The 19,845-nt window shown below is 43.2% G+C and overlaps 1 protein-coding gene across 5 annotated transcripts in view; it reads right to left on the bottom strand.

Annotated features, from left to right (window-relative positions):
- The window catches only part of BLNK (B cell linker), a 99,290-nt gene that overhangs the window by 23,817 nt on the left and 55,628 nt on the right, over positions 1-19,845 (bottom strand). For 3 of the 5 annotated variants that reach the window (XM_081189494.1, XM_081189492.1, XM_081189495.1), the window contains 5 exons: positions 10,469-10,534; positions 5,754-5,810; positions 3,799-3,845; positions 2,649-2,683; positions 1,237-1,390 (listed from right to left, as the gene is read on the bottom strand). In XM_081189494.1, the coding sequence (XP_081045620.1) occupies positions 1,237-1,390; positions 2,649-2,683; positions 3,799-3,845; positions 5,754-5,810; positions 10,469-10,534 (359 nt within the window). The remainder of the gene's footprint in view (positions 1-1,236; positions 1,391-2,648; positions 2,684-3,798; positions 3,846-5,753; positions 5,811-10,468; positions 10,535-19,845) is intronic. The other 2 variants (XM_081189493.1, XM_081189496.1) reach the window with 1 other exon arrangement.

Genomic DNA, 19,845 nt, shown 5'->3' with positions numbered 1-19,845 from the left:
CTTGGGCTTGTGGTTTGTTTCTACCAAACAAACCATAAGCCTTGGTTAAGTTGACATGCCAAGCCAGACCATGGCTTGTTTTCTAACAACATAGCAGGAGTGGTTTCGGCAATGCGTAACAGCATGCTGCTCATACATATTAACTGTAGCTTATTTCTATTATGGTTTAGTGTGACTGCAAAGCAGGTTCAGTATATTGTGCTCTCTGGTTCTCTGCATCTCTGTCTGATTTCAGAAGCAACAGACTGTACAAGATTATGTCTATTTCCACCCCACCCCCCGCACAGTAACACATCCAAAACTACTTTGAATATGACATACTTACCACGACTGGATCAACAGTCAAAGTTACTTGTGCTTGAAACCCTCCCTAAGATCCCAGCCAAAAAACACTTCTGGGGATTGACATAAAATGCATGGTTTTAAAACTGGGCGCTGTAAATACCTCCTACCCTCGACTCCCCGGCAACGGAATGGGAAGTCATAAAAATCATCTGACTCCTGGAATTGATCACTTTTGAGAAAACAATACCACTGAGAGAACTGAGCGTTCTGAATATTTTCCGTATCAGCTTGCACAGCAATTTTAAAAATAAAATAAAGCTTTTTTGTTTAATAACAAGCTATATTTTTTAAAAACCCCTTCATTGTTTTGACAGGAACTTCATATCTTGGGGTGGGGATAATATTGTGGACTTTTCTTTGACTGGCATTTTAAAAGTCGATTGCAGATGTGGGGAGCCTGATCTGGACTCCCTCTGCCCCATTGGTCCAGATTGCCCTTGAAATTGACTTTTAAAAAGTCACTTGTGCTAATTTTGTGAATGGTGTCATGTGCAGCTCAGCTCTGAGTTCTGTTATAATTTAATTTTCCACCTCACAGAAAAGCACCCAATGAATGACCCTAGACTTGTGTGTGCCATTAAAAGGGCGGGGGAGCAGTACTGTAACCTCAGCTGACAACAAAGGGCTTGTGGCCTTTAAAGGCCAACTTACTTACTGTGACATGAGCTTTCATGGACTCAAGCCCACTTTGGCAGATGCATAAAGGGAACAATTGTAAGGTGGGAGTTAGGAATGCAGGAAGATCATCCTACTGAGGCTCAGCCCTGATTAGGAGACCGGGGAAACGGGGTGTGACCACATTTAAATCCCTCCTGCTTCCTTCAAATTCTATGCCATTCATTATGTTCTGGAATAGGAAAACAGGTTCATAGAATGAGGCATAAAGATTACCTGCATATTCTCCTCCAGCACATGAGAAGGCTGCTGGAATCTTCTTTTCCTGCTCGCTTGGTGGGGGCTCATAGCTGTCATCAGGGTTTTCTTCGGTGGGAACCACGTACATCTCAGGATCAGAGTGGTCATCAGGATTCTCATAATCACTATCCTAAAAAAAATAAAAATAGGGCATCATTCATTTTCTTAGAACCCTGTAAGATGCAACTCTTAGAGAGAATATGTGCATTGGGTTGAGATATGTCACAGTATCATTTATTTTTAACACCACCCTAAAATGTAAGCAGCTCCCCCAAAGTCTTTTAATTCTGTGTTTACACATGATTAGTCCCCTGTGATGTATAATGATTACCTGTAGATGGGCTGCAGAGACTAGTTACAACATGAGAACATTCCCCAGCGCTCAATAAACAACTTGGATGCAATATTTTCCGGGACAATCCACATCTTCAGCTGTCAATCTAAACCTGTCCTGAGTTTACAAAGCAGCCTACGATTATGGGGAAGAGCAGGGGCAAGGACACTACAGGCAAAGGGCTACATGCCTTCATAGGCCACCTTCTGAGAGCTGCATAGCAGGGGCAGTTGCAAAAGTGGGCTAAGCAAAGAATGGGACTCTGATCACATGCCCAAGTTACATTCCAGCTATGCAAAAGTCAGATGCTTCTATATACAAACACCTCCATTCTCCTTCCAGGCCAGAAACCTTACCACAGGGGGTCAAGGACCCATTCCAGACAAGAAAGAAGGGTGTGTGTGGCTTGTGGGTGTTTTGCTTGAGGACAGTCCCAAAGGCCAAATGCAAAGACTTGGAGGTACACATTTGGACCATGGGCCTGATATTCCCCACCCTGGGTGCAGAGGATCAGAGCCGTGTGGGTGTGGGTTTCAGGGAAAACAAGACAAGAAATAATTTGAATAGAGGACCAGTGACTTTTTTGCTGGTAGCACACTCAGTGGGTTTTTATGCCCTGTGGCGAATCCTAATGGCAGCCAGTGAGGCAGTGTGACAGTACTAAATAGCAGACCTTATCAGCATTTGTCATGCAGTGGTGCTGGAGGAAATGGGTGGTGGGATCAGAACTACATAGGTCAGGAATAGGGAACCTGTGACCCTCCGGATGTTATTGGACTCCCAACTCCAGTTCTGATCTAAGTGACAACTTCTTATTATCCAGACACAAGACCACTGCTGTGAGCATTTTGTTAGTAATGCAGATACACACACACACACACACACACACACACACACACACACACATCTCCAGCTCTTCAAGAGTGTGACTAGAAGACTGATAATATCATTTATATAAACGGAAGCAAAAATAGATGGTTTGGAGTCAAAAATTCCACAACTCAGATTTATAGTTATTTAGGTGCAATGGTGGAAGTGTGATGAATATACTTACAAATTCATCTGACCACTGTTCCTCTTCCTCTGCCTCTGCGTAAAAGCAAATAAAATTAGTTTGCTAGCCACTGAACAGCATGCAGGTGAGCAAGATGTCAAATACTTCCTTCTTGCAAAACTCTGTCTACAAAATGCTCCTAACTGAGGTGTTCATACAGCTAGCTAATACTGTAACTTAGATTTACGGTAGTGAAATGAACTGGCACTTGAGGACACAATTCGATAACCATGTGCTACAATATACAGCATTTGCATTTTATGGCAAAGGGGGAAAGCTGCTCCCCCTCCCCTTTGTTTATCTTCTTGGCCACTTCTCATAGGCTGCCAGATGCTGTGATATTTGCAGCTATTGTTTTTCCCAGTGGAAGCCTGCATGCCTGACCATCCATCCCCAATAGCTGTATGCTAGGCAGTCTGCAACACTGATTTCCTATCCCTCGCCTGCACACCATTTGCATGAGACATTAATACAATCTTCTGACAGGAACGAGGCACATGCAGGCATCCCTCTTCTTGAAGAAAGTCAGCATCTCCATCTAAACAGGAACCAAGGAGAGGAAACATCTTGCAAAATGCTACTCAGGAAATCTGAGGCCAAGGCACTGTGTATAATGGGCATCCAAAACTACTCTTTCTTAAATCACAGCCTCCGATGTCTAAATGTGGCACAGTACTACTTTTCTCCTGAGGCTTCCTAAATACTATTCTGAAAGCTAGCAAAGGGTTATGTTTCATCAGGTACTTCTTATGGTTTGATCTTTTAGCTGAGGCAGCTTTTCTGCGGCCTGCCTTTTCACATCTAATAGCCGAGGTAATGATTCAAATTTCTTAATAGGGATCACGTTAGCTGCATGACACTTATGATCAGCTATGCAATGAAGTCATTAGGTGCCCATTTAAACATTACCCTAAGCCATGTTGGAACCACTTCTGTGAGTGGTTTCCATGTAGCTGAGATAACTTTTAATTAACCCAACCATCTGGGTAGGGGCCAACTGCATGGGCCCCCACCAAGGAACGGGCACCCCCAAGGGCAAGATACATGTGACTTGCCCCTCATCTTCTTTTATAAGCCCCAAACTCCCTAAACTGGTTGGTACCAACCACAGGACTTAATTAACAGTTAATAAACAGTTTCATGTTCATACCTCTATAATCTACTGGTGGCACACTTGGTGGTGGTTTATTTGTTAGCCTGTGAAAATACGAAAGTATTATATTACACTTCCAGACCGTTAAATAATAGTTGCACAGCAACAAAGCACTTGGCAAAAACGAACTATAACAAAAAGCTGGTGACAAAAGACCACGACAAAGACACTTAGCAAGAGGTACATGAAGATGCAAACAAATCTATGGTTTGTGATACTTCTGGGGAAAGAATGCATGTAATGAACATGGATACTTCTGCAGGAAAACACAACGGACAGGCAATTAAGGATGTAAGAAATGCAGATTGTTAGTTACAAAACTATCCAATACAACATTTAGAATGCTAAATAGTAAAATGTCCTTTTAATCTGCAAATTATTGCTGTGTCTACTTATTCATTCCTATACTGTTTAGAATTTTAATGTTATCAGTGCACATTTAAATACAAACTGAAATGAATGTCTCCCTCATCCCTACTTCTGAGTGGGCATGTAGAGGATAACATTGTTAATCATTCAAAATCAGACGGAGGTCTGCTCAATTGTGGCTGATTCTCAGCCTCCCATGCCCTATCTCAGATTGTTCAGAGGGGCTTCCTAACCCTCCAATGAGGCTCTTTTTTGTTCTTGTGACCGCAGTAGTGAGTAGAATTTAGGAAACACTTCTTCCTGTGAGCTTCCTTAAGGTAATTTATCTTAGAATCCAAGCCAATGAAGTTAACCATAGCTGGCATGCTTAAAAAGGATGAGTTTATCTTTTGTAGCCTTATTGGAGTTCACCGATTGGGTCTGTGTTGCTCCGGGACAGGAGGAAGGAAGTCAAAATGACACCGAGTTGGTTCAAAGAAAGAGTTTATTCTGCTCTCCGGATAGCAGAAGGCACTTGCGTGGTGAGTCCACAGCAAGTCCAAAGAAATGACAGGTTTCATGCAGTTTATATACCCTCCAGGCACCCTCTCCCCCTTCCCCAGCCATGTCAACTTGTACACGCAGGTTGACATCACATATGTTCCTGCTCTGGTACTCAACCATAAAAGGATCTTCCTTCCTGTACTTCTGACCATAAAAGGATCTTCCTCTTCCTATTCTTATCTGGGAAGACGTCATAATCTCCGGGAACACGCTTTTGGTGTTTTTCCTGGACATTGGTCTTGCGCATATTTTGTGGTCAGCACATAAGATAAAGTTCTGATGTGTTCTCGTTGTTCCCCTGGGGAGCCAAGGCCATCCCTTGCCTGTCCTAATAAAGGACAGAACTTTTTATGCAGTTGTGTCCTTATTATGGTTTTGCTCAGCAGTTCAAGTTTTATGCATTTAAAAGTGCTCTCTTTTGAAAGAACAAAAGGGGGGGGGGTTGAGTCAGTTTTAAACTTGCTACACAGAAACCCATTCCTTCACTTTGATCACAGTATATGAGAGTGCAGTGAAATTTCTCTGTGTTTCAGGTTGGCAGTAGATGTCTTTTTCGAATGGGACTGGCCTGAAGTATGACATGGCTGTTTGAATTATTTGTGGGTTTAACTAAACAAAATGCATTCCAACTTCTACAGGCCTGAGCTGTTAGCAGATTTCACAAAATACCTGTAGATGCCATAAATCATTTGATACAGTTACATGGCGTTGGAATTTCCTGCAGCAGCTATCCACATCAAACACATGCTTAAACATGCTTTTAAACACTATGTGTTACATTTTTAACATGCACCACACAGGTAAGTGCTGGAAAAACAATCCATGAGAAGGTCCCGTGGTGGAATGGATGTTTGCTCTGTCTATGTACTTTTAGGAAAAAAGAAAATTAAGAGGCTGATGGTCTAGGGACTCGACAGGAGAGAGAAGGCTCTGCTTCTACAAGTAAACCCTGCCAAAAAACACAAAAGCATTACACTGAAAGCGGGCAACAAGACTTCATGCTGAACAACCAAAACTTGTGCAATTCTCAGTTGCCATACCGATCCCATGTATTTTTTCCCGTTTTGCAAATTATGGCCATTTGTTCATTTTGGAACCTAAATATCAAAAGAGAGAAGAAAAGACAAACGTTTCTCAAGCAGGTTAGGTCTGTCAGTTTGTGAAAGCTGTAACACTCGTACTTGCAAATGGAACGAAACCACAAATGCACACTACTGGTATTTCTGGAGCATCACCTAGTGAGTCTTTGACGGTATGAGTTCCACATGTGCATTTGGAAGACGTATCTAGTTGCTTTGGCCCAATAGCTGCTAAAGTAATCACTCAGCTGCATTTTTATGTCTTGTGAGTTTTGGCTGTTCAGATTGGTGAACCTGCTGCTAGAGAAAGTACACAGAAAGCTCCTGTGTGTGTGCATTGCTTGAATATGTGTGCATCTGGTGAGCAGTCAATGGAATGGAACCATTTACAGGTCACGTAACCTTGCTCAACTGGTTTGGGAATCACTGGCATTATAACATTTACAGGCTTGACCATAAAGCAGGGCTGTTGAACCTGTGGCCCTCGAGACGTTGTCAGACTCTCTGATCAGCCGCAGCCAGCATGAACGATGCTTGGCGATGAGCTGTAGTCTTGCAACATCTGGGAGGATCATGCTCTCAACCCCTGCTATTAAGAACAGTATTGTTGATGGACTAGGGGAAAAGAAACCGGTCGTGCCTGCTCTTGTATCTGTTAATAGCACCAAACAGCAAGCGATACTGATATCCGCAGATCAAGCCACAAAGTGGGACCTTGCAGAAAATTTTTGCAACCCTTATAATAAAATTTCACAATAGTTATCAGGCTGATAACAAACCTGATGAACGAAAAACTCCTACGTTTTTCTTTGCAACAAGTAGCACAACGAAGCCTCTGTCTGTAGGTGAGAGAACATGACTGATGTTCCATCATCATCATCACAAGGTTTAGAGGCCTAGATATTCTGCCATAAACCCCCCTAGTTCCCCATTTTAGTTCAGTTATGCTACAATTTATGGCCCCCTTTCAGTATTGCTTCTCCTTTCATGTTATGCTTCAATTCATTTCCTTGACTGCACAGTCAGCATGCAAAATGTAGCTATTTTCACTGGTATCGTTTTCCCATTGTGGGAGGGTCAAAAGATGGTGACCCGGTTCTTGTACTCCAAAGTAGCTTTGCTTTTACAGTAAATAAAAAAGGAAGTTGTGTATTTGTCAGATGTGGTGTGTTCGGTCATGCATGCTCCTGTAAGCCAGTTTGCCCATGTGCAAGGTTATTCATGTGGTGTTTGGCAGGTGCTTTCAAAACCAGGCTTCTGCTAACAGAGAAATGGCCTAGCCCATTAGTACAACTTCAAGGATGTCTACACTTCTGCACAGAAAAGAAAGTTACACCAAGTGCGTTTTCTCTCATCAATTTAGCATTGTGATTCATTTAATGATGAGCATTCTTATCCTGCTCTTTCTCTCTCTAAGGAGGGTCAGAGCAGAGTCAATTAGAGACAGTAAAACAGTATGAACACAACAGGAACCAACAACAAAACTCACGGCACTCAAAATATAAGAAGTCTGATTAAATACAGTCATATGAATCTCCTAGAGGGAATCTGTTTTTAGCAGACCTCTCAGAGAGCTGTAATTCCCAGCACTCTCAGCAAACTACAGTTCCCAGGATTCTTTGGGGTGAGTGATGGCTGTTAAAGTGGTACAGTGGTGCCTCGCAAGACGAAAAAAATTCGTTCCGCGAGTCTTTTCGTCTTGCGAAGCACGGTCCGTCGCAACTGCGCCTCTTCAAGCGGCTTTAAAAAAAAAGCGCAAGACGTTTTCGTCTTGTGAAGCAAGCCCATAGGGAAATTTGTCTAGCGAAGCAACGCAAAACCGAAAAACCCTTTCGTCTAGTGAGTTTTTCGTCTTGCGAGGCATTCGTCTTGCGGGGCACCACTGTATAAGAGTGCTTTAAATGTAAGATATGGATGTTGCAGCAGCTGTGAATGTGGGACTTAGTATACCTCCTTCTTGCCCTGCATGTCAGCAAAACTGGCTGCTTGTTCTTGGTAACAGATTGTGGGACTAATTCCCCCCCCCCCAAGCTATCTATTGATGCCATTAGAGCCAAGGAGAAGTACAAGCATTTTCTGGGGTGGAAGGAAGGTAATAATTGCAGGAGTGATAGATGAGCTAATATAAAAGGAGTCTAGCTCCAGAGTGCCTTTCTGTAGGCATCTATATTTAGTCAAGTGTTTTAAGGATAAATACAGAGTTAAGCGCACACACGTAGCAGTTGTGGTAGGGGCAAATTGGTTCTCTCTCTCTCTCTCTCTCTCTCTCTCTCTCTCTCTCTCGGAAAGAATTGCTGCAAGCTCTTTGAAGGAGGGAGAACAACCTTGTTGATTTGGTTTATCAGGTCTGTTGCAACAGAAGTTGTTGAGACATGTTGCTATCATGCCATTGTAATACATTGGTACCTTGGGTTAAGTACTTAATTCGTTCTGGAGGTCCGTTCTTAACATGAAACTGTTCTTAACCTGAAGCACCACTTTAGCTAATGGGGCCTCCCGCTGCTGCCACGCCGCCAGAGCATGATTTCTGTTCTCATCCTGAAGCAAAGTTCTTAACCTGAAGCACTATTTCTGGGTTAGCGGAGTCTGTAACCTGAAGCGTATGTAACCTGAAGCCTATGTAACCCAAGGTACCACTGTACAGAGATACCAGTTTAAATGCAGTTGTTGAAAGTGCTTGTCCAATAAGAGGACAATACATAACAGCTGGGTCAAAAAGAGATGCCCTTCTAAAACTTCAGCCCTAAATCCATTTACCTGGGAGCAAGCAGCACTGAAGTCAGTTGGACATACTTCTCAGTAGATGTGGCTGGAATTGCATTGTTTGTAAGTCTGAGCACTTTGAAATGAATCCACTGTAGGTTATTCAGTGGAATTATTTGCAAGGTGGGCTGCATGTTACTTCTATTTCTCCTTCACCTCATAGAATTGTAGAGTTGGAAGTGACCCCAAGGGTTATCCAGCCCAGCCCCCTACAATGCAGGAATCCAAGCGAAAAAATTACTGAGAGATGGCCACCCAACCTCTGTTTAAAAACCTCCAATGAAGGAGAGTTCATCACCTTCTGAAGTAATCTCTGTAGAGCAGCTCTGGAGCAGCAGGTCACAAGGAGATATGCTTCCTAACCACGAGCATTTCATGAGGTAGAGGAGCAGTAACAGTGCTCCTACTGAGGCTGAGACCATTCATGATGTAACTTTCAGCCAGCTTTTGACATACACCTGGGTTTCTGCCTCATCTTTTGCAGGCTCATTCAGACAAAGAAGAGGCCCTAATTCTTAATCAGTTGCATTTGCAAGCAAACGTCAATGAGGTAGACCATCTGAAGCTCACATACACCTGGGAACAGTGGTGAGTTGTCACTGAGAAACATCTGAAGAGAACTCTTCAGCTGACATTTGTGCAGATGGTATGTGTACTGCAGGGAAGACCAAGGAGGCACCATGCATTCCACCATCACATAAGTCTGATGCTTTAAAGCTTGCACCAGTTGCCCATGTTACCGGGTCACATAAAGGATCTTGTGTCAGTTAAAAAGGTCCTTAACAACTTGGGTGAAGGTTACCTTAAGGATCACCTTGGGGAAGTCTCTGTTAGGGATCTCCTATGGCTCAGGTCCATGGTTTGTACTCACCAGGAGTTGCTCATTCAGCATTGTGGAGATGATACTGTGAACCTCCCCTCCCCTGCCTGAGATGAGACAGGCCCCCTTTCTGCTGGACTTCAGATGCTTGACGGAGACCTTTCTATTTCAGCAGACTTTAAGGAAGTCATTTACGGAACTTAGGTTATCTACCTTTGGTTTTGTTATAGCACTTTATTATTTTGACTGATGGATTGTTTTATGGCTTGTTGGGTAAACTGCTTTGTTATGGCCATCTATGCATATCTTCCAACACAACACTGCCCAAATCCGGGACACCATCTTCGAGGTTCAAAATGGTGCATGTGTCATATGATGACTGCCTTTTCCAGAGTAGTTTAACAACCAATCACAGGGAACTCTGGGAATTGTAGCTCTCTGAGGGGAATTAGGGGTGTCCTTACAACTCTCAGTACCCTTAACAGACTAAAGAGCCCACAACTCCTTGGAGGAAGAAGAAGAAGAAGAAGAGTTTGGATTTTTTGATATCCCACTTTATCACTACCCTAAGGAGTCTCAAAGCGGCTAACATTCTCCTTTCCCTTCCTCCCCCACAACAAACACTCTGTGTGGTGAGTGGGGCTGAGAGACTTCAAAGAAGTGTGACTAGCCGAAGGTCACCCAGCAGCTGCATGTGGAGGAGCAGGGATGCGAACCTGGTTCACCAGATTATGAGTCCACTGCTCTTAACCACTACACCATGCTGGCTCTCATGTTTAAAGTGTTATCATACTGCTCTAAATGTAAGGAGTGAATGCGGCCTCATAAACATACTGTTATTAAGAAGACTAGAACTGTTTGTTATGAGCAAAACTGAGAATTTCAAAATGCTCAGTTGGGCATCCGGGCCCCCCCGTCACATACCACGAAGCGTTCCATTTAATGCACACTTACTTGGAAGTAAGCCTCATTGAACATGCTGGGACCTACTTCTGAGTAGGCATGCACAGGCTTCTGCTGAACATGTATCAAAAATAGGCACTAAAATGAGTAAAGCATTCAATCATGTAAATTACGGATGTGCATAGCTTACTTTTTGAACTTGCTCATTATTCCGCTGTCATTTTTCTTGATATCGTGTACTATCTTTTGAAGTTGCCTGTAGAAAATAAAGCATGGACATCTTTCATCATGGCTGTGTTATTAATAGAACAAGAAGGTGTATTACAACATATACAACTAGACACATCAAAAGCCCCATATTTGCTGTCATATGTTCCTTTCCCCCCCACACCACTTCTTTCTTTCACTCTTTTTCTTGGTGGAAGTGTTAATTCTTCTCAGAAGCTGTTGGTAAACCCAGCATCTGTTGAGAAAAACTCATCAAAGTGTTCTGTAGCGAGGCAATCTAAAATAAGCATCCATAGTGCTACAGTGCAAATCTTCTCATTGGTCTGATGACAATGATTCAATCAGTTTATTGAGCAACTTCTCAGAAAGTGAATCTATGGCATTCCTTTTTTGGGAATCTTTGGCATTTTTTAGTTTACAAAAGGTTTCTATTTTTTTTTTAAAGATTGCAAACTTTAAGAGATTTAGGTCATGAGGACAATTATCTTCCCCACTGTTGCTTCGCAGCAACTGGTACGGGAGGTAGTATATAGTCATCATTTATGATCTGTCCAAATCTGCTTTCAAAACCATTTAAATTGGTGACCAACACCAGACCTTGGGCTAGCAAATCTCATTGTTGATCCATCCACAGTATGAACAAGTACATCCTTTTGTCTGTCTTGAATCTTTCACTGTTCAGCTTCATTGGCTAAACCAGATTCTAGTACAGTGGTGCCCCGCAAGACGAATGCCTTGCAAGACGAAAAACTCGCTAGACGAAAGGGTTTTTCGGTTTTGCGTTGCTTCGCTAGACGAATTTCCCTATGGGCTTGCTTTGCAAGACGAAAACGTCTTGCGCTTTTTTTTTAAAGCCGCTTGAAGAGGCGCAGTTGCGACGGACCGTGCTTCGCAAGACGAAAAACATCGCAAGATGAAAAGACTTGCGGAACGAATTGTTTTCGTCTTGCGAGGCACCACTGTATTATGTGAGAGAGAGTGCACACACTCTTCTCTCTATCTGGTCTCTCCCCGTACCACGTGCAATTTTATTAACCCAAATCAGTTAATTAGTGGAAAAGAAGATTTCAACTAAAAGACCTTTGGTAGGCTCAAGACACCTTTACCAGAACCTGATCTGTCCTGCAAAAGAACATGCAATCATAATGAATCCCCTCCCATTTAATCACGCCTTTTTTGAGCATCCTTGCAGAATTAGAGCATCCTTGCAGTATTAGGAATTAGAGGTGGGGAGCCTGTTGTTGGACTCCAACTTCCATCAGCCACACCCAGCATGGCCAGTGCTCAGGGTGATGGAAGTTGCAATACTGGAGGACCACATATTCCCCATCTCTAAGCCAGACACTGAACCATTTGATCTGCAGATGTTAGGCAAAGGTAAAAGATAAAGGACTCCTGGACAGTTAAGTCCAGTCAAAGGAGACTATGGGGCGCGGTGCTCATCTCTTTTTCAGGCTGAGGGAGCCAGCGTTTGTCCACAGACAGCTTTCCGGGTCATGTGGCCAGCATGACAAAACAGCTTCTGGCACAATGGAACACAGTGACGGAAACCAGAGCGCACGGAAACACCATTTACCTTCCCGCCGCAGTGGTACCTATTTATTTACTTGCACTGGTATGCTTTCGAACTGCTAGGTTGGCAGAAGCTGGGACAGAGCAACAGGAGCTCACTCCACACCAGGGATTTGAACTGCCAACCTTCTCATCTGCAAGCCCAAGGGACTCAGTGGTTTAGACCACAGCGCCACCCGCATCCCCAACTCTGCAGATGTTATCAAGTGCTAAAGCTTGTACCCATGCCATGAGCAACCTTATTTGCTAATTCTTGTACACCAAGTTGATGTTAAGTTGATGTCACCAGTTTACAATTTTAGCTCCTATGGTTTTGGAAAACAAGTTAACCCTAGTATTGCCCCTACATTGAAGGGTAGAAGAGACATATTTCACCTCTACCTCACCGTTGTAGAAAGGGAGTCAAAGAGCTTGTTCCCATTTAGTCAATATTATTTCAATGGAGCTGGACTGTACTCAGGCAATGACATAGTAATTACCTCTCAGCTCGTCTTTGTTTTGGTAGACGTGACTTTTAGTTTTGTATAAACAGGTGTGCAGGTGAAACAGAAATTAAAGAAAGAGAGGATTATAGTTTCTGAGCAATGAATGGAGCTCACCAGCTCCAGGCAGATTGTAAAAATCCACTGGAAGTTAGGAATGCCCCCTCAGTCCTTCCCTTTATTTCAATGAGACAGGTAAAATAAATAGTAACTCTCTAATCAGGATGTGTTCACTCAACCTCAAAAAATAACTTAGGACAGAGAAATCTTGTTGGTTCTAAAATTGTCAAAGTCAAATACAAATGCTATTAATCCAGTAAGGAAGGTAATGCCATTCAAATGTAGCACTGCTCAGCTGGTGACTTTATTCTGCTACCCTTTCCCTCTTAACTGGAAAATGGGAAGTCTCTGAGCTGCCAGTACCAACCAGGTGTTCCATGGATTAGGCACACAAAGGAATACACAGTCAATTACCACTTGCATTGATTTATGTATCTATGCCAAGGTCACTAGGCAGTAGGTATCCAACTAATGTATTCTGTCAGGGCAAAGGATTTCCACTTGCACAATCCGGTCAGCAACTGTGAGTACAGCATGCTAGACTAGATGGGCCATTGGCCTGATCCTGTTAACAGATTTAGGAGGTGTACAAAGGGAGGGCAAAGTTCTGTTGTACAAGTAGAAATTCTTGAGTTGATGGAATGTGTCACTTAGCGCTACTCTGTATACAATCCATTGCTTCCACCCACCCCCAGTTATAAATTAGGAACTTGCTTCTTTTTTCTTTTAAAAAGGTCTAAGCGGAATTACCCACCCCACCCCCAAATATTTTGCAGATATTTGCAAATGTTAAGCCAATAATGGATATTGTAAATATATTTTTCTTATTATATTTATTTATTTATTACATATCTTTATCTATTGCTTAATACCGAAACAGTCTCTAAACGATTTACTAAAAACAATACATATATAAAAACAAATAATGAAACATGTAAACGGCAGCACCAAATAAAACAAAAGCAAAAACATAGTAGCCGATTTCGAAAATGTTTTGAGTCAAGGATCCCTTCTCTTTTCACCCTCCCATTTGCCAAGGCACATCCTGACTCACAATATACTAACTTCTAAATGTACATTTCTGTAGGATAGAAATCATGAGTTTTAGTATACAGGAAGGTGCCTTATACCAGAGCCAGGCTATTTTATCCATTTACCTTAGGACTGTCTACTGTGATTGGCAGCAGTTCTCTGGGGACCCAGCAGAGATCTCCCCAGTCATCTGTAACTTCATGCTTTTATGCTGGAAATGGCAGGGTTTGCTCCGGAACCTTCTGCATGCAAATCATGTGCTCTACCATCAGGGCCGTTCCTAACATTGGAAAGTTAGGCAACTGCCTCAGATGGCAGATGCAGAACTGCCCTGCCCCCCTTAAGCTGTCCTCAGATGCAACGGAAGAAGCTGTGCCATCGTCAGTGTTGAAGTAAGACTCAACTGCCAGCTGAGTATGTGGCTACTGTTTGTGGAAGGGGAAAGGTGACACCTCGTCCACTGCTTCAGGCCACAAAATGTTTGGGTAGCCCTGCCTACCACTGAGCTATGGTCCCTGTCCAGAAAACTCTCCTGCATGGGGTCCCAATCTAGATAAAGCCACTTTCAATCCTGCTGAAATAAACAGGGCAAATGATTTGTGACTAAGTCCCTCTAATTTTAAGGAACAAATTATACAATGCTAGGCAGTAAGTCCTATGGAGTCAACTTATTTCTGAGTAAACATTCATGGCAATAGGCTGACTAACTTTGGGCTGTCACTTGTTTCATTCTCATAAATCAGTCTGTTTTTACTTCCAGTAAATGTTTCACTCCTGAAAGGTTTGGCGTTTATAAGTGCAGTACTCAAGAACAAAATTGTGAGATCATGTTTTGGAGCAACGTGCTCAGCATATGCACACCTGACAAGGATATTTCACTACAAACAACGTGGATGTAGGATGAACTCCTTTCCATGGAAAGAGCCAATGGGTTTTTTTAGAGTTGCATGTAGCCAGACCCCAGGAATGGCTTTGACTGGCAGGCTAAACCAGGTGAGGGTAGCTGATGGGTCTCAAGCCCTCAGTGAGTTAGGGACTTCCCTCTGCATGCAATGACAGGCTCCAGTGGATTGAGCGGACAAGACCAATAGTGGGTCTAATGGTCAAGAAGGAGGTTTCTGCACATGCTGTAGAGGGAACTGAGGAGCAGATGGGGCTCATCAACCTGGGAAGGTAGCCCTTCTAGAAGGAAAACTCTGATCCTGAACCTCCACTGCCTTGGGGAAGAAAAAAAAAGCTAAGGAATAAACCCTACACAGATCTGGAGTGGAGTCCCTAAGATGGTTGGATCTTGTGCATCACCTTCCACCAACTCATGCAGCCAAGCAAACGTATTTCTCTGCTTTGGACCACATCAGGGGGCAAGAGGGAGGTCCTGTCGTCTGGGTAGCCCAGGCTCTCCATATACACTGCCCAAGCTTGCACCCTAGAAAGGTCACTTGGGTGTTGCTAATGCAGTGGTTTGACTTCACCCCTGGAAGCGCACTGCATTGTCTCCCGAGGCAGACAGATGCCAATAAATGTCATGTACAAAAAAAGAGGGCCCAACATACAAAAGGCCAACCATGGGAGGGAAACACTCATACCCACGATGGACTGGCGATAACTGTGGTATCAGTGCATGGAGTTTGACCCATGGGTCAGATTTCCCCTTCTGAGAAGTTTATACAGGAAAAGCAGCTGCTTCTCATGGGGACATGAATGACAGCTATAATGATGTCCCACAAAATGTGAGATACACTTGCTTCCCCAGAGCCATGCCCTTCCTTGCAACCTTTGGAACAGCTTTCAACACGGCTCTACTGGATCCTTATTGGAAATCTTGTCACATTTTACAGATTGCCCTTCCTTGCCTTCCTGCTGAGATTTTGTGTGGTTATCTTCATCAAGTGCTTCCGCTTCTCCTTTTATTAAGCGTCACACTCCTGGAAGGTTCTTCTCTATTTAGAAAAGCCTGGTGGCCAATGACATGTGATTATAACGTCAGTCAGGTCGGGGAAAGAAGCGTGCAGAGTAAGAAGCTGAAATGACAGCCATCATACAAAACAAACAGATGAGAAGAGGTCAAACAGGTTTCTCTTTAGCTTCATAAAAAAGTAGAAGCAGGTGAATCCAAAGTTAAAGACATCTCAGAGTCAATGTTTTGCTGAATGCACCTTTGGGTCCTGAGACAATTAATAGTGCAAACCTACCCATGCTTACTCAGAAGTAAGCTCCATTGAATTCAATGGGATATACTCCCAGGTGAGTGTGTCTGGGACTGCACTGCACAGCTCCTTTCATATTACAAGTATTGGGAGACTGCATGGGCTATTTGTTACTTTTAAAGCGTCCTTCGATCACATACTTATCAGTGAGAGAACTCTTACCAAAACAAACTTTTTTTTTGTATTGTTAAAGTATGCCAACTTTAATTAGGGGATGAATTGACTACTGCTTCAGTTGCTTAGTTAATTTTTTTTAATTAGTGGAGATGATATTTAATAGCACGCTTTTGTTGTTGCTGCCGCTTTTTAAAGTCTGGCATTCTACTTCAACAAGAAATGAAAGTCATATTAGCAACCCACTTGTCAGTCACACATCATTGGGGTGTCAGATGATTTGACAGGTGGTTGGCAGGCACTAGGGAACCTACTGCTCCTGAACAGACCACGATTGACGTTCTGTCCTGCTTCTGCCGGGTTCAGGTGTACAAGAGAGCTCTATTGCAGGGAGCTCTATTGCACACTCTTAACTGGGCAGGAGTGACCTCCCCTGTCCATCAGCTGATTGGTGGGTGACTCAGGGCTCCGGCCCTCTTTCTAGAGGGTTTCACTTCCCTCCCTGATCAGGGTTATGTCACCTGACTGGCAGATGAATGTAGTTTCAGAGAAATAGCCTTGTGGGCCAAGGCTGGCCTACGGGCCCGGAGCAGAAGTTCTCCATTCCTACACTAAAGCCATTGCTTTGGCCTTGCATGACACGTGAACCAAGTCATTGTTTCATCAGCATTTGTGTAAAGATGTGCTTCATATTGTTCCTCTGTAACAGTGTTCCAGAGGTGCTACAATTATCCATTTTTTCAAAGAGACAAATTGAGAAAAATTGTTTATGTGGAAGGATGGTAAAATATATACAATTTCCAAATATTTCGAAGCTGAGGGTGACGGGGAAATCCTCTCTCTTCCCTTCTCCATAAAATAGAAGGAAATTGGTGTGGAAATAGAAATATATGCAGCACTTACTTTCTTGTCAGTTCTAAGCCTATTTTACTACGTTTGGAACCTAAAATGCATTATGTATATCAGAGTACATGGAATTGTACATGTTGGCTATATTTGTTAAATTCAGAAGCATACACTCTATCAATTGCAACCCAGCACACATTTAGAGCAAGCCACAATGAATGCAGTGGGACTTTCTTCCAAGTAAACATGTATTGAATCACACTGTTAGTTTATTCAAATCATTACAAATAAACCCAGATGGAGCATCAAAACTGAGGCACCCTGAAGCGTCAAAAAGTATCATGGGGGGAAATGAGGGGAAGGTTAAAACAGTGCTATAGTAGGGTAGGTTTTTTGCTATTGTTTTTAAAAACACACATTTGATTTAGGAAATAATGACCCAGAAACAGAAAAAAATACCACCACAAATATCTATATCTCCACAAAATGGGACGATTAAAATACAAGACACAATGATTCCTCTTTCAAACTGTCTCCACCTCTCTTTAAAAGAGTTAATTATCTATCTGTAGCCAAGCAGCATAGGATTTGAGTTGTCTTCAGTTTACATCTGGCCCTCCAGATGTTCCACGACTCCAGCTCTCATCATCCCTAACTACTGGCCATGCAGAAGGTTAAGGCTGGTCAATGGCCACTAGACATGGTGGGGTTACATACTGCCTTCAGTTACAGAGCCAACGAAGAGTTTTTCTGCTCATGTCCTGCATGAGCTTCCCACAGGCACCTGGTTAGCCAATGTGAGAGCAGGATGCTGGCTTGATCCAGCAGGCTGTTCCTCATATGTTCTTACAGCTGGGTCTGATAGGAGCTGGAGTCCCACAATGTCATCTGCAGGGGTTGCAAATTAGCCACCGCAAGAATGGAGGGATTTGCAATTACCCAACACTTTATATTGCATCACATAGTTATTATCGTACTTTTCCATGTATAAGATTAGGTTGTTTTTGTTTTGTTTTTTTACTAAAAAAGAATGTTAAAAAGGGGGTAGTCTTATACACGGGGGCAATCTCTCCCCATTTTCTTAATTTTGAGTCCCCCATCTTATACATGGAAAAATACGGTATACTGGTACTAGAAATCATTCTAAGTGAGCACAGTGCAGCTTAAGGAATACTTGTAAAACCTGCCTTAAAAACGTCATCTTTGTTATTCTACAAAAGGAAAATAGATCATAAGGATGTTTTTCAATTTCGCCCAATTTTTTTCTCCATTGGAAAAAATAAAACAAATGCTTGGGGGAAAACAGTCCCCCACATATTTCTATCCTGGTCCCCGCCCCTATACACACATTATTTCTGTTTCTATTGCTTACTGTACAGCAGTCATTGCTGCATATGACATGTACACACCTCAACCTGGGCAGAACACCCCCACCTTCCATTTATTCCTGTACATACAAAATGAGAAACCAAGCTTTAAAATGCTGGTTGCCAAACACTTCAGTCCTCATAACGTTTACTGGGAAGTAAGTCCCACTGATTTCATTCCACATAACTGGACCTGAAGCTGTATCTCGAAAGGTCACTCAAATAATTTCGGTTAAGCATGAGTAGTTCTATTAAAGTGAAGCAGGGCAAAGCATGTTATTAAGGTAGATGAATGCTTGTTTATACAATGAAGTAGCTGGAGCGAAAGCAGAAGATTGTGGCCTGTACGGCTGATTTTCTTTATACCGTCTCTAAGCTATCATTAGACCTGCTCATGGCGATGAACGTCGGCTGCTTTGGTGGGATTTCGTTAGCTTCCTTGTTTCTTTAGCTGAAATGTTTATAGGCTAAAGGGGGGGGGGTCCTCTTACGATGACTCTCATCATTTCATGTTTCAAGCCAACTTCCCAGTGCATATTTTAGGAAGTGCATGACGGTAATAATTCTGGGAGTATTTAGGTAGTCAAAATGTTCCCAGTGCTTCTGGGGAATAATGCGGTCTATCTGATTGTGTGGCTATAAAGCCCTGTTCATATATCTGCTGCACTGAAGGATAACGCTTCGATAAGAGAGAGTAGGGACAGGCGGCTGGTCCCACCTGTGAGGTTACATGCTGCCCAGCTCTGCCTCTCTGATCTCTGCCTCTTTGGTAAAGGTCTTAAGGGGGAAGACAGCTTGACTTCCATAGGTTCCTTCATGCGACTGGAAGCCTCTCACAGATGGGGCTCCCAGCCACGTGGAGGAGTCTGCTTGAGGAAACCTGGATCTCGCCTTCACTCAATGTGATTGAAGGGGTGAAGCTGTTCAGGTGTGGGGATTGCTGCATTTCTGCCTGATGAATGTCTGTTAACGGCACAAAGACTACAGTCATACCTTTGGACCGCGGAAACCCGGAAGTACCGGAACGGGTTACTTCTGGGCTTCGGCGGTTGCGCATGCGCAGAAGTGGTAAATTGTGCTTGGGCATGCGCAGAAGCAGGTTGCGAATGTGCATCCCACACGGATCATGTTCGCAACCCGAGAGTCCACTGTATTGGGGAAAAAAGATCAATCTCATATATCATCTTCCTTGTAACTTAAACTTCCACCTTGCTAGTTTCTGCTACGTTATCCTCAGTTTCTGGAACAGCCAGAAACTCTGTCTTTCAAATTATTTTCTTTTCTTCTAAATTCCCTCCTACAACTTATTACTTTGGTAACCTTATTAAAGGGACGTGTTCACTTGTCCAATCAACGTGTGGACAGGATTGCACCCGCTAGTTTGCATGCTCCAGCTGGCATCCAGACTTGCAGTGCAAATGTTTGCAGGCGGAGAACATTTGTGCATTCCGTGTGATCTGGAACCCTGAGGATACAATGTGCTGTAAGTGAGAATGCCAGAGGTGGAGCTAACGGGAATGCACAATGTCAAGGGCAGGGCTGATCAGTGTGGGCTCACTCCTATAACCATAGACTTCTAGAGATGGAAGGGACCCCAAGGGTCATCTGGTCTAACCCCCCACAATGCAGGAACCACAGCTAAAGAAATCCCAGACAGAT

Source organism: Podarcis bocagei (assembly GCF_964188305.1).
Source record: "Podarcis bocagei genome assembly, chromosome: 4".
NCBI classification, from domain to species: domain Eukaryota; kingdom Metazoa; phylum Chordata; class Lepidosauria; order Squamata; family Lacertidae; genus Podarcis; species Podarcis bocagei.
The sequence above is the reverse complement of the archived record's forward strand: the minus strand, read 5'-3'. Positions and strand labels throughout refer to the sequence as shown.